The 13,795-nt window shown below is 44.3% G+C and overlaps 1 protein-coding gene across 2 annotated transcripts in view; it reads right to left on the reverse strand.

The window, feature by feature from the left end:
• GTF2F2 (general transcription factor IIF subunit 2) overlaps positions 1 to 11,128 on the reverse strand; it is a 91,324-nt gene extending 80,196 nt beyond the window's left edge. For both annotated transcript variants that reach the window (XM_050912929.1, XM_050912920.1), the window contains exons 1-4: positions 11,003 to 11,128; positions 3,351 to 3,424; positions 2,861 to 2,879; positions 1,297 to 1,441 (exon numbers count right to left, since the gene is read on the reverse strand). In XM_050912929.1, the coding sequence (XP_050768886.1) occupies positions 1,297 to 1,441; positions 2,861 to 2,879; positions 3,351 to 3,424; positions 11,003 to 11,068 (304 nt within the window). In that variant the 5' untranslated portion in view covers positions 11,069 to 11,128. The remainder of the gene's footprint in view (positions 1 to 1,296; positions 1,442 to 2,860; positions 2,880 to 3,350; positions 3,425 to 11,002) is intronic.
• Between the last annotated feature and the right edge of the window lie 2,667 nt (positions 11,129 to 13,795).

The following is a 13,795-nucleotide window of genomic DNA, read 5'->3' on the forward strand; positions in this document are numbered from 1 at the left end:
AATTATAAAACCCAGTATTTTTAAAAAGTGTTGCAAGTCACACACACGAAAATACAATTTTTTTTAAAAAGTGAAAAACCAATAACACGATTACATTAGTTTCAGAGAAAGGGATAACAAATGAAAAGTGGCTGGCTGTAGCGTAAGAGTTTGTATTTCTAAACACAACTGAGACAGCCAGGCTACTTGTACCTTAATATCTCAATGCTCAGCCATTAAACCTTTAAAATAGATTTTAAAAAGGAGGTGGTCAAACTTACCAAGTATTCTAACTCTGTCCTGTGAGCTACGATTCTCCCTCCCTCATTTATTTGATAAAGCATCACACTGCCATCACAGCAATTACTTGCCAGCCTATGAACATCAAAACATCAGAAGCTGGTCACGCTGTAGTTTTCTGCACCACAGAAGGCAAAGGTATCAAAAAATATTACTATTATTTGTCTTCTGGGGACACCAAAACCTAAGTGCCTGAAACTGAGACACCTTCTGCAGACACCGAGATACACACTGCAGACACCTTCCTTCTCTCTCTATCATCCAGAACATGACCATGTAATTTCAGTAGAAAACCTGACAGCACACGGGACTTACATGCAAGGCAGTCTGCTGAACTTATGTACAGTGTAACACTACCATGTCCCTGAAGTCTAACATGCAATTTAGGACGTATGATCTTGAATATCCTAATCACCCATACAGCTACTGAGCTGAACTTAAGGTAGGCCAAACAGCTGAAATCCAGTGAGAAAAATTATAACCTTACTGCTGCACTGTTTGGTATTATGACCTTATTAAGCTTTAATACACTTAAACCATATATATACTTCAAGAAAATGTGGTGAACAGATGTGTTTATTGCTAAAATGTATCTGTTCAACTGGACAGAGGAAGAATCAGCATTCTTATAAAACTATATTCACAGCAGAGACAAATTCAAGGAGGGAAAAAAAAAAATTAGTTGATCCCAAAAGTACATGGGAACACAAAAACATTTTTTCCAGTGAAAAGCCTTAAGGGGAATATACAAGGTACTGCACTCCACGCTCCCTCTGTTCTCTTCAGCAGACCCACAGCTGAAATGTACATGATAACCCTATGTGGAGAACTTAAATTAGTTGCTCAATCATATGAAGAAAAGACACAGACACAAAAAAAGCACAACAGTGTTATGTATGCAGATAACAACAAAACAGAGCCAAAATCTGACTTCTGAGTCTTCTGGCCTTTACAGCATTCAGTTTATTGAAATCATGTATACTGGAATTGTAACAAGTAACTTTAATTCTAACTTACCTACTGAACTTTCTGTGAACACTGTTAAGGTCTGTCCTCCCACACTTTGCAAAAGAAATGGATGTTCCCTTGGTGCACTGACTGAAGCAGGTTTTCCTCCAATATCATTGATGCTTGCAAGCTCTTCGTTCAAAGTAAATGACACCTAACAGTCACAATTACCACAGTGTTACTAAACAGACTCAATTACACAGCTTTACGAGTTATGGGAAAACAAAAATAGAGAAAACACAAGTAGTATAGCACATTTCCATTTCAAAAACATAAAGAGTGGGATAAGAGTCTTACTGTATTGATCTCTGGTTGAAATACAGAATTCAAAGCTGTCATGTACTTAATAAAATTTACTCATCTTTTAAAAAATTGTAAATTACTTCCTCCTGAAGTCAGAGAACAATTTGATTTTACTTATTAAAATGTAAGGCATAAGAGGTTTTCAGACATTGTTCAGTATGAGTGCTTTAAAATGTTTCACACAGCCAGCCGACTTCCAGAAAAAGTGCTAATGTACCACAAGTGTTATTAGCCCGGGGACTCCTGAATTGCATGCAGCCCAAGAGAGGTTCAAATACGGCTCCTTTGCTATGTTTACATTGTATTCCCAATACAGGAGCTGAGGAGGTACTGGGGGGACTGGCTAACCAGAATCCCTAACCACAGGACACAGCAGGAAACCTGAAGAGGGATATTTCAGACTGGCACCGCGTGCTTTTCCTGTACGTCCTGCTTAGGCTCATTCTGCCGTGCAGCAACAGGATCCCTGAGAAGCCACCCGTTCTCATGGGGTTCCTCAATGCTGGGCTCTACACGGACCGCAAAATGAGCTTTGTGGCTCTCATCAATATCAAGATTTTGGTGTGGAGCTCACAAAATTAGGGAGGTTGGCTCGTATTCCAGCCTAGAGGAGTCCAATGAAACATCCACACCTCCAGCAGAACTCTCTCCACTTACTCTAAAAGGAGTTTTGCCAGGTTATCAAAAGGCAAATGCGGCTTGCTTCCCTGCCATTTTTTTGTTCAGTTTCTTCCAAGTCAGTGACAGACCTATGTGGTATTTGAAGTAATTCTAACTAATGCAACTTCTCTTATCTCCTGTAAAAGATGCAGTAAGTTACTATCATTCACTGAGGCTGCTAGTAAAAGCAGTTACCTTTGCATGCAGAAAAACCTTCAAGTTACTTTATATTTAGTAGGACCAAATTCCAAATATGAGACAGAATACTTTCTGAAATTGCAACCTTCCAACTTCTTTTGCTTTATCATCATCCTCCTTAGTTCTCAGATAGCCTTCTGCACTAACACATCTCAAGATATTTAGAGAGAAGGTTGCTACTACAATTGCTGCTTACAGATGGGTAAACTTAGGGAACAGAGACCTGATGAAAGTCCCACAGTAAATCCCATGCAGAGCTATGAACAGAATTCTCTCCTCCTGGTTCTGTGGTACAATGCTTCGTTACAGGTGTAACAAAAAACATGTGACATTAGAAACCAGCATGTTCTAAACAATTTTTAGAATTCAAAATATAACGCATTCACAGCATTTGTATTTAGTAATTACTTACTTCTGTTCTTCCTTGATTTCTGCAAAAGAAAATATTTAATGTTTTAGTTTCCATAATCTAATTCCACAAGTTTAGCTTCCCTGATAAAAAAGCAAATTTAAATTCTAATTTTGTTACTCATCTTCACTCCTGAGCGGCTCAAATTTTGTTATGCTGATGCCCAAGAATAAATGGGAAAAGTCAGCAGGTGAGAACAGAAGCAGCAAAATAGCACATGTAAGTTAAAGAACATTCTCCAGTTAAATGTGCATATTTCTTGGGTTTAAGAAATCAAACATCATGTAATAGAATACAGCCACTCCCCAGTATAATTTCATATAATTTATATTCATGATCACTATACAAGCAAGTACCATTCAGGTATCAGAGAAATATGCACAGTGTTTGCAAGAAACAGGATTATGTATTATAAGAAGTGCAACATAATCTACTTTACTGCAGGTAACTTTGTCTAAGAATTGCAACCGATAAAGGTACAGTAAAGGCTTACTTGGCAATCCTTAGTTTTCCCACTTCACCTCTTCCTGAAGCTTTATTCCACTGTTGTGACAAGTATTTGGGGACCTAAGAAAAGAAGACAGATTTCAAGAAAAGCAGATTTTAAAATTCTATATAAAATTGTGTATGTGTATATACCTTAAATGCTTTTACCCTGACCACTTTGGAATACAGTACGAGCTAGAGACTGTAGACAATATAGAATCATAGAATGGTTTGGGTTGGAAGGGACCTTTAAAGGTCATCTAGTCCAACCCCCCTGCCATGGGCAGGGACATCTTTCACTAGATCAAGTTGCTCAAAGCCCCATCCAACCTGGCCTTGAACACTTCCAATGATGGGGCATCCACAACTTCTCTGGGCAACCTGTGCCAGTGTCTCACCACCCTCATCGTAAAACATCTTCCTTGTATCTAGTCTGAATCTACCCTCCTTTAGTTTAAAACCATTACTCCTTGTCCTATTGTTACAGGCCCTACTAAAAAGTCTGTCCCCATCTTTCTTATAAGCCCCCTTTAAGTACTGAAAGGCCGCAATCAGGTCTGCCTGGACCTTTCTCTTCTCCAGGTTGAACAACCCCAACTCTCTCAGCCTTTCTTCATAGGAGAGGTGTTCCTTCACTCTGATCATTTTTGTGGCCCTCCCCTGGACCCGCTCCAACAGCTCCATGTCTTTCCTGTACTGAGGATTCCAGAGCTGGACACAGTACTCCAGGTGGGGTCTCACAAGAGCAGAGTAGAGGGGCAGAATCACCTCCCTCGACCTGCTGGCCATGCTGCTTTTGATGCAGCCCAGGATATGGTTGGCTTTCTGGGCTGCGAGCACACATTGCTGGCTCATGTCCAGCTTTTCATCCACCAGTATCCCCAAGTCCTTCTCGGCAGGGCTGCTCTCAATCCCTTTATCCCCCAGCCTGTATTGATAACAGGGGTTGCCCCGACCCAGGTGCAGGACCTTGCACTTGGCCTGGTTGAACCTCATGAGGTTCACATGGGCCCACTTCTCAAGCTGTTATATATATGTATTCTGTTAGGGAGAGCAAAGAGAATAATATTCATTAGAAATTATCATCTCTCTGGGGAAAAAAAAACCAACCAAACAACCACAATGATGAGAAGTTAGGCAATTACAACTCAGAGACCAAAAGGTGCTATGAAGGGAAGGCTTAGTTTGGGAACCTCAGACACATTGAACAGCAAACCACAGCCCTACTCCCTACCAGATGTCCACTTCTCCAACAGCAGAACTACCCATGGCAGATCTGCTTCCCATCACTCATTCCCACCCCTCCACTGTATTGGGAAAAGTCTTTGTACAGCTGGTCAGTATATAGAAAGAGCAGACTGATCTGGCTGGGAGGCGTGGGGGACTTCTATGTTTTAGCTGTGCTGATTTTGTATTTAGCGGGTAGAACAACCAAACCAGCTCCCCAACCCATTTCCCCAAACGGCTGCACAAAGCAGAGGTCAGTGCAGGGACAGGAACAAGCAGCCCTGCTTAACCCAGTATAACCAAGGAATAAAAGCTGCTCCAGGGATGCTGACTCACCTACACACAATTTCCTCCAGTTACAGAGGTTTTGGTATCTGCAGCATCGGGTGACCTGGGCTCACGATAGACAGTAAAGGCACCTACATAACCAACCAACAAGCTGGAAGCTGGCTTTGCAAGCAGACCTGTTTCTCCTCTTTTCCCATCAATGTAGTGTTAGCTGAAATCACAGCCTGCCTCTCCACTCTCTGGCCAAAAAAGTACCAGCTAGCTACTGCCAGGTAAACTAGACCCCAACAGCCGGCACTTTCATGGCCAGCCTCAACGCCTTGCTGCTGCCGCTGTGCCACACGCCCACGCTCCTCAGACTCCCAGATGTGTCCCAGACATGACAATGCATGCACGCCTGTGTGCAGCAGCAACAGCACTTCTTTTTTCTGGAGACAGTAGTGCCAGGAGAACGTGTCCAGTGCTCAGCAGAGTCACCCCGGTTCTCCTTAAAGACCAGGCAAGCTTAAAGATGACAAACAACATTTATTCTGTGAAATCAAATGGTTAAGTGTTTGTTTTGATATACGGTGCTATCGCTGATAAACACCTATAAATCTGAACACCTGTATGAGTGCACAGTTCCCCAGGACTTCAAAAGGTGGCCTGTGCTGGTGGCTGCCACTGCCCTGTCCCAGGGAGGAGCTCCCAGCTCAGCCCGTACATCCGTGCATCCAGCCCTGGTGAGGCACTTCAAGCTTCCCAATTTAGCCCCAGAGGAACACGGAACTTCTCTACCTTCTCTGCTCCACCGCATGGCATCAGTTCTAGCCATGTCTACCTTTCCTTGCAAGAAGCCAGCTCAATCAGTTATAAGCGCAGAGTGCAATGTTTTGCAGATCACATAGATTTGCAGATCACAGTTTTTTTCCCCACCATTCAGCAATTACGACTGTCTTTTCTATGATGGCTTTTTATAAAGACTGCACGTGACACATTAGTACAACAAACGTGAGATTGGAGCAATTTCACCCCTACATAGAAGCTATTAGATGCAGAAGTACTGTGGCACACCAAGAGACGGAATACGGACCTGAGGCAATAAGGACAATCTCACATCTGACTGTTTAACTGTAAGATGTTCAAGTGATATGGAAATTACAGATTTTTTTCAAAAAGAAATAGCTGAAAGCAGTCTAATAAAAGCTACTCTTCCTATAAACCCTTTCTTTCTAATAAGGATGCAGCAGTCGCTAGGAGAACATCATCTTAAAGACCTACAGTAGTCTCAGTGTCTAGCAAAACAGTGACTTGCTAAAGGAAAAATCATATACTGTTCCAATGCCACATGCTAAAGAAGTATTCTGAAACAGGAATTTTATATCTTTTTTCTTCATATGCTCATGACACATCAGGACAAATCTACATTCTTTAATTTTGCAGCTATGTTCTTTACTGGTAGAGCAAAGTTTATTCTGGCTCACACAATCCACAGCTACTGAAAACATCTGTGCCCACATAGAAAAATGGTGTGAGACACAGCCAGTGAGAAAGAGAAACATACTAAGCTATGCCTGTGGCATTTTCTGTTTCAAGCAGCAAAGAGGCACTTTGTAGTCTGATTTTTGTCTTGCATAGAATAAAACTAAGCCAAGTTTCACTGCACAGCTGAGGAGGCGAAGAACCTGTTCCAGGAACTTGCTGACAAACAGCAACCCGTTAACTTCCTAAAGCTCAAATGAATTTAACACTAACCTTGCATTTACCCATTCTTCAAAAAAACCCACAAAACATCTTGGTACTGGTGCTTAGCACTTTTCTTTAGTCTCACAGCACCCCATGAAGTACTGTGGAATAGCTAGAAAATCTAGATGTCCTCCAATGTCAGTCCAGGTTTCCATAAAGTCCTAACACTGCGTCAAAAATGCCACAAATGCACAACAGAAAGCCATGAATTGGCACAATCTATTGATATATATTTTTTTCCACAGTTTTCAAAGTGGTAATTTTCTGCAGCGGACTTCATGCCAGATCAGATATCATTTTCTTTCTAAAGCCAAGATAAATGCTATGACATGTGCCCCAGCTGACTCAATATAAATATTATTATGTATGTATGCTCACATATGTATCTAATTTATATTGCCAGGTAATAAGGTAGACGCACATTCAGTATGAGTGGACAAGGAGTGAAGGACCCTCATGCTGTTAAAATCACTGACTTGCTATGTAATATAATCAGACAGGGAATTTATTCAGATTAAGAGGTTGCAGATCAATCATACTTCTTTGAGCTGCATGGGAAACAGTCTCAAAGAGTGCAATTACTCATCTTTCTGCTGGCCTATCTGCAGTCAAGGGCTATGCAGAGAAAGAAAAAGGGTTATGAAGGACTGTGATCAAAGGATTACTTCTAGCTATTCACAGATACTTCAGTTAAAACCAGATGGTACTCTCAAAACCACGTGCTAAACTCTTTAGCTCCATGTTAATGGTGTAAACAATCACAGGAAAGAGTAAATAAAGTCTTACATGCTGTAGACATCTTAATTTGCCACTTTCTTTTAACTTTAGCATAGTAAAAGTTTAACTTACAGAGAACAGTCAGTTTTCAAACTCTTAACACTCCTTCAAAGACCGTACAGAAAACAAGAGCAACCTGCTTTTACAGAGCAGAAAGAATTTTCAAAGATCCCACAGCAGAATTTTGAAAAATACATACCCATAGAAAGACTGACTTGTGGACAGACTACCTGCCATGCTGAAAGGCTACTGAACATTTTCAAGACAAGTGGCCTTTATCCTGGGATTTATAGGTAAGAGCACTCTTCTCTCTAAAAAACCACACAATTTAATCATAAGAAGAAATGTGACGTACTAAGTAGCATCACTTCAAGACCTCTTCACACTCCTGTTTTCTTCTTTCTGCTCACATCACACAAACACCCGGGCTCCAGTACACGAGGCACCCTGCAGGTAGTGTACAACACGAGGGCCCTGCTCCACGCATCTTTCAGCTTATTCACAGCTTCCTATCTGCCTTTAGAACAAAACGCACAAGCAGCCCCTATCTGTAATAAACTACTTCCAATTTTCTGTATGAAATTAAATTAGCTCTTTCTCTATATAGCAATCCATATGCAGCATGTACATCAGAAACTGAGTAAGGCTGATGTCAGGTTCTATGTTTTTGTTTTCCTTTGAACATACAAAAAAGAAACTTCTTTATATAAGGATATAAACTTTCTAAATATAGATCAATGCAGCAGACTAAACAAAAAAAAACCCCAAACCACCACACAGGGAACAAGAAATTAACAATTCTAACGGTTAACACTAAATGGGCTTCACTTCACCACAAGTACATAACCAACAGTTCTTATAATATTTCCCTATCTTAGCTTTCACTGAAAACACAGAAAAAATTATTCCAGTTTCTTTCTGCGTTTGTACTAAAGCAACTCACTCCATTTCTGGTACCTCCTCTTACTGCTCATGCTTCTAAAATACTCATCACTACATTTTTTTATTGCCTGTTAAGTAGTCTCTCTGGAATACTTCCTGTGCTAGCATAATACATGCTAAAAGGAAATTAAATAAGCCAGGTTTTTTATTCCAGCAGAACTGATTGCTCTCTCCCTCAAAGAAAGGATAAATTCAGCCTCATTATCCTAGCTAGTGAAGATAAAAAGTACAGGTGCTACACAGTGTCATGCCTCTGAGTGTGTTGAAGGTCCTAGTAACAAGGATGGTTGTTTCCAAGATCAGGTCCAAAGGAATTCAAAGGATAAAATCCTGCACATCCCTTGCTATGGTCTATTAATGTTATGAACGTCATAATATTTTTTTTATTATCATTATTATACAAGAAGACACACAAATTATAAGTTCAGACCATGTGCATGAAGGATTATGTTAACACTTACTTGGAAGAGTAATATTTAAGCGTTCCTTTTAGTCCAGTGTTCTCATTAAACCAGGCAGCACTCTGTGCTCACAGAGTGGCATCAACTGGAAGCACACATGTGCCTGAAAATTCCTGGCTTGCTTCAAGAAACACCAAACTGTATCAGATTAAAGGACAAGCAAGTTCAGTGTCCTGTCTCCAAATGCAGCCAACAGCGGACACTTCAGGAACAACAGGAGAACATAAGAAGAAAAGGTATTTCCCCAGCATGCTCTTCTAATTTCTAAGATCTTTTACTCAGCAGTCTTGGGGTATGGAAGCATATTCATTTTTAATCTCTCAATCCGACTTTCTTGCCTGAGTTCATCTAATGGCTTTTTGAGCTTCTGCAAAGTTTTGACATTCACAACTTCCTATTGCAACAAGTTCCAAAATTTAACTACATATTGTGCAAAATGGTACCTGCTTTGTTTGCTCTGAGCCCCATCAGATGAATTAATTTGACACACCCCTAATTCTTGTGTTCGAACTGACTTTTCCCTATTCACCTTTGCCTATTCACTTCTTCCTTATCCACCTGTGACATTACTCGTTACTTCAGGCCTCTGTAAGGTTTCCAAATTAATCACCTTGCCAGCCTGAAAGGTAACAACATATTTAGAAGTCCCCTCCACAGCCACCATTCCTTGTTCCCCAGATCGTCCCTGGTGCTCTCCTCTGTACTGTTTCTAGGTCCACTCTATACCTTCCATGATGGGGAGGATGAGACCAGAACTACACACAGTATTCAGGATACAGGCAATATGATGGCACAATAATATTTTCTCTTTTGCTCTCTGTATCTTTTGTAATCATGCCCAATGTTGAATCTGCTCATTTGACATGACATTCTTATAGAGTTATCCACATCTACTGAAAACGTGAACCTCCTCCTGAACAACAACAACCAGCAGAGACGCAATTGCTGTGGATGGTTTTTCTCTATGCACATCAGATTAGATTTTTCTGCTCTGAATTACACCTGCCACTTTATCATCCTGCATACTTCTGCAGCTTTCTGCTGCCAGCTTTCATTTTTACTGTCCTGGATAAGCTATTACAATTAGAGCACTATGCAGTGTTCATTACGGTTTCATGAAACCAGACATTCAGGTGTCAGTACGAAAGAGGAAGCCAGATGCAGCGACCTACCCACCACCAGAAATTCTGCACAGCAAAGCAAGTCTGAAATTCCCCGCCATTTTCAAGAGCCATAGTAAGATGTTTCGGTAGTTGAGGTATGATGGTGTCACACCCCCTCACCACCCAGGACCAGTATCTGGGTACTACCCTGTCCCCACAGGTTCTTTCAAGTTGATGGTCTGCGCCTGTTCCCTCCGTCCCAAAGGAGGAAGAGGAGGAGCCTACTGTTTCTCCCCAGACAGAACAAATACAGGTCTAGAAAAACAGGGGCACATCCACAGGGGACTAGAAGGGGGCCAGGGCACATATTCCCCCACTGGCTGTGAGTCTCCTCTTTCCTGAGCCAATGCTTGCTGTTGCTAGCAGAAGCAGCCAAGCCATCTTGATAGAAAAACCCTCCACAGAACAGAGCTGATACGTGGGCAGCGGCGGCCTGGTTAGCAGCAGCAGATGTGAGCATGGCCCTGCACCAGAGAGGTGCTTGGGTTTGATTTGATGATCTTTGTATCTTTTCATAGCACCTTCACTAAAGCTGTACTTCTCTAGCACCAAGGTTAGCTGTCGTGACGAGACAGAGGCGTTTACTTTCCTTGTTGCTTTTTTAACCAGGATGTGAATTTGGGAGCACTCAAACTTTCTCCGACTCTCAGAGTTTTGGGAAAATAAAAGTTACACGACCATGTTTGTTACCCCTAACCAAGCAGGAGCCAAGGACAGCTCCCAGGTAACCCAGTTTTCCCTCTGGTGTTTCATTTACCCCAGCAGCTACCCGGGCAGACGCCACACGTCGCTGCTCGCCCAGCCCCCGCACCCACGAGAAGGGAAACGAGGGCAACGGCTGCCCGGGGGCACCGGGCAAGCCTGACGAGGGCAACCCCAGCCCCACGCCGCGGGCCGGCGCCCCACGCACGGCCCCGCTCCGCGCTGCCGCACGGCCCCTTCCGCGGGATCCGCCGGCCGCCGCCGCCACCCCGAGCACGACGGAGCGGGGACGGGAGGGGAGGCCCGGCCGCCACAGGCCGCGCCGGGCCGCGCCGGGCCGGGCCCGGCCCGGGGGCGCGCCGGCGACCTCTCACCTTCACCAGCCACATGCCCGTGTTCTGCTTGGCCCCGGTGAGGTCCAGCTCGCCCTTCTCGCTCATGGCGGGGCAGGTGGCAGGGCCGAGGCGGAGGAGGACGGGGCGAGCGGGCGGTGCACGCGAGCAGCTCTTCCTGATCCCGCGGCCACTGTACCCGCCCGGACCCGGACGGCAGCGCACCGCCGGCAGACGGTGGCCCTCGGGGGACAAACTTCCTCCGCTCGCAGAGCACGGCGGGGGAAGGGTGGGACGGCAGGCCCTCGCTGCGGTGGGGCCGAGGGTTCGAGTCCCCGCCCCGGCGCGGCCACGGGCGGGGCGGGGGTGGGGGCCCTCGACATGGCGGCCGTAAAAAGTTATTCTCTCCCTGTATGGGAAGGGTTATGCCGGCATGCTGGAGAACGGCAGCAGCATGCAAAATGATCTAGAGAAACTGGAGGAGCTGTCTGGAGAGAGGGGACACCGCCATGACACTGCTCTCCTGTGTGGGCGGGAAATGGCAGGCTGGGGAGCAGCTCAGGGGAAAGGGGTTAAAGCATCACAGTGTGCCCAAATGTCACCAAAGTGAGAAAAAAAGAGCAGGTGAATCGTTCACCGTGGATAAAAAGTGAAGAATTAGGCTTAACTTGCCGCAAAGGGAACTCACGGTGAGGCATTGGAACAGGCTGTCCAAAGATGGGATGGCATCTCGGACACTGAAAATGTCTTAAGTCAGGAGAGAGCAAGTGTCTGCCAGCTCTGCTTTGAGATGGGAGTATTGGGCTTAGAAAACCTCTCTAAGTCCCTGTTTTATGACTCTGTCCCTATCACTGGGGAAGTTTTCCTAACGCCTAGACTGTTTCCCTTCTTGCAGTTGAAGCTCATTATTTCTCTTCTATCCATTGTGGACATGGAAAGCATTTTATTACCTTCCTCTCTGCAGTTTTACTTTATCTCTTCACTGAGATGTATCCTTTTGGTTTGTCTCCACTTTTACTAAACAACCTCACTTTGTTCAAATATGTCTCATAGGTCGTATTTTCTAGACCTCTGGTCATGCCCGTTGCTCTCTGAAATCTCCGCAGTACGGGTTTCCTTCCTCCTTGAAGTCTGGTTGCACAACAGTGAAGGTCATACTCCGTCTGAGAGTGCACCGGCAGCAAGCAGAGAATATTTCTGGTACAATATGTGAGACGTTGCTCATCTGGCTTGCAGAAAACCATCTCAGTTATTACATCTCAGATATGATAGTCTGTCTTTCTAATTATAGGCAAGCATCTAGGTAACCAAGGAGGGCAATGCTTTTATGCGTATCTGAAGCAACAACAGCTAACATTGAACTATTCTGATTAGGATTAATTACATTTAAAAATTACTTTAGTTTTTACATTGGAACTGTACTTGCCTGCAGAATTCAGCTGGGAGGGTGGATGAAACTTATGCTATTAGTCGGCTTCTGCTAAAAATTCAGATTTCATTAAGACAACCTTTCACAGACACACTAGAGGCATCTCCTCAAATGCTAACAAAAATGGAAGGAGATGCATCTCAACAGTGGTAAAAACAGCCACCGTTCCTGGGACTGTGTGACCCCCAAATATTATAGGTCTAAGACCCTTAGGTTTTGTTCACCTGGAAAAAGGGTGGATCTACGCAGACAAACACCATCACTTTACAGTTTGCTTTGGGTCCCACCCCACTGATTCTCTGTGCTGTACATAGGACAGTTTGTTCCTGGGGTCTCTTTGAGAACAAGCCACTGAATTCCCTTTAAGAGAAACCCAGAGGCACGACTGGATATCCAAGAAGGTATGCATGCAGCCGTATGCCGCCTCACTCTCTGTACCCAGCACAGTCCTCCAGCATAATTCCAAGAAACACTGCCCCCTTGACCACAGCCAAAAGCTCTCAGGCCATATTTCAGGATACGTGCTGTTCCCCACCCTACTAGAAAACAACTTGGTGGTGGGTCTGGCAGAAATGAGGGGCTCAGTGATACGATTTTCCTAGAATCACAGAATGGGTTGGGTTGGAAGGGACCTTTGAAGATCATCTAGTCCAACCCCCCTGCCATGGGCAGGGACATCTTTCACTAGATCAAGTTGCTCAAAGCCCCGTCCAACCTGGCCTTGAACACTTCCAATGATGGGGCATCCACAACTTCTCTGGGCAACCTGTGCCAGTGCCTCACCATCCTCATCGTAAAACATTTCTTTCTTATGTTTAATCTAAACCTACCCTCTTTCAGTTTAAAACCATTGCCCCTTGTCCTGTCACTACAGGCCCTGGTAAAAAGTCTCTCTCCATCTTTCTTATAAGCCCCCTTTATATATTGAAAGGCTGCAATAAGGTCTCCCTGGAGCCTTCTCTTCTCCAGGCTGAACAACCCCAACTCTCTCAGCCTTTCTTCACAGGAGAGGTGTTCCAGCCCTCTGATCATTTTTGTGGCCCTCCCCTGGACCCACTCCAACAGGTCCGTGTCTGTCTTGTGCTGGGGACGCCAGAGCTGGACATAATACTCAAGGTAGGGTCTCAAATTTTCACCTAGGATAAACATTGAATTAACGACAAAGTTGTCCCTCTGCCACCACTCCCAGCTCAGTCTGCATGCTCAGATCACGCCCGCCACCACTTTTAAAAAAGAAAAACGTGGTGGAATGGATGTTTTTAACAGGAGTGACATTTTCGGCAAGGCGGCATCGTGGCAGGTTCGTGGCGGCATCGTGGCCTGCGCTCCGCCGGACGGGCAATGGCAGGAGAGGAGCTCCGCTTCCAAGCGGCCTGGCTGCAGGTGACAGCAGCATGTCTGACCAC

The sequence above is a fragment of the Gymnogyps californianus genome, chromosome 1, assembly GCF_018139145.2.
Source record: "Gymnogyps californianus isolate 813 chromosome 1, ASM1813914v2, whole genome shotgun sequence".
In the NCBI taxonomy this organism is placed as follows: domain Eukaryota; kingdom Metazoa; phylum Chordata; class Aves; order Accipitriformes; family Cathartidae; genus Gymnogyps; species Gymnogyps californianus.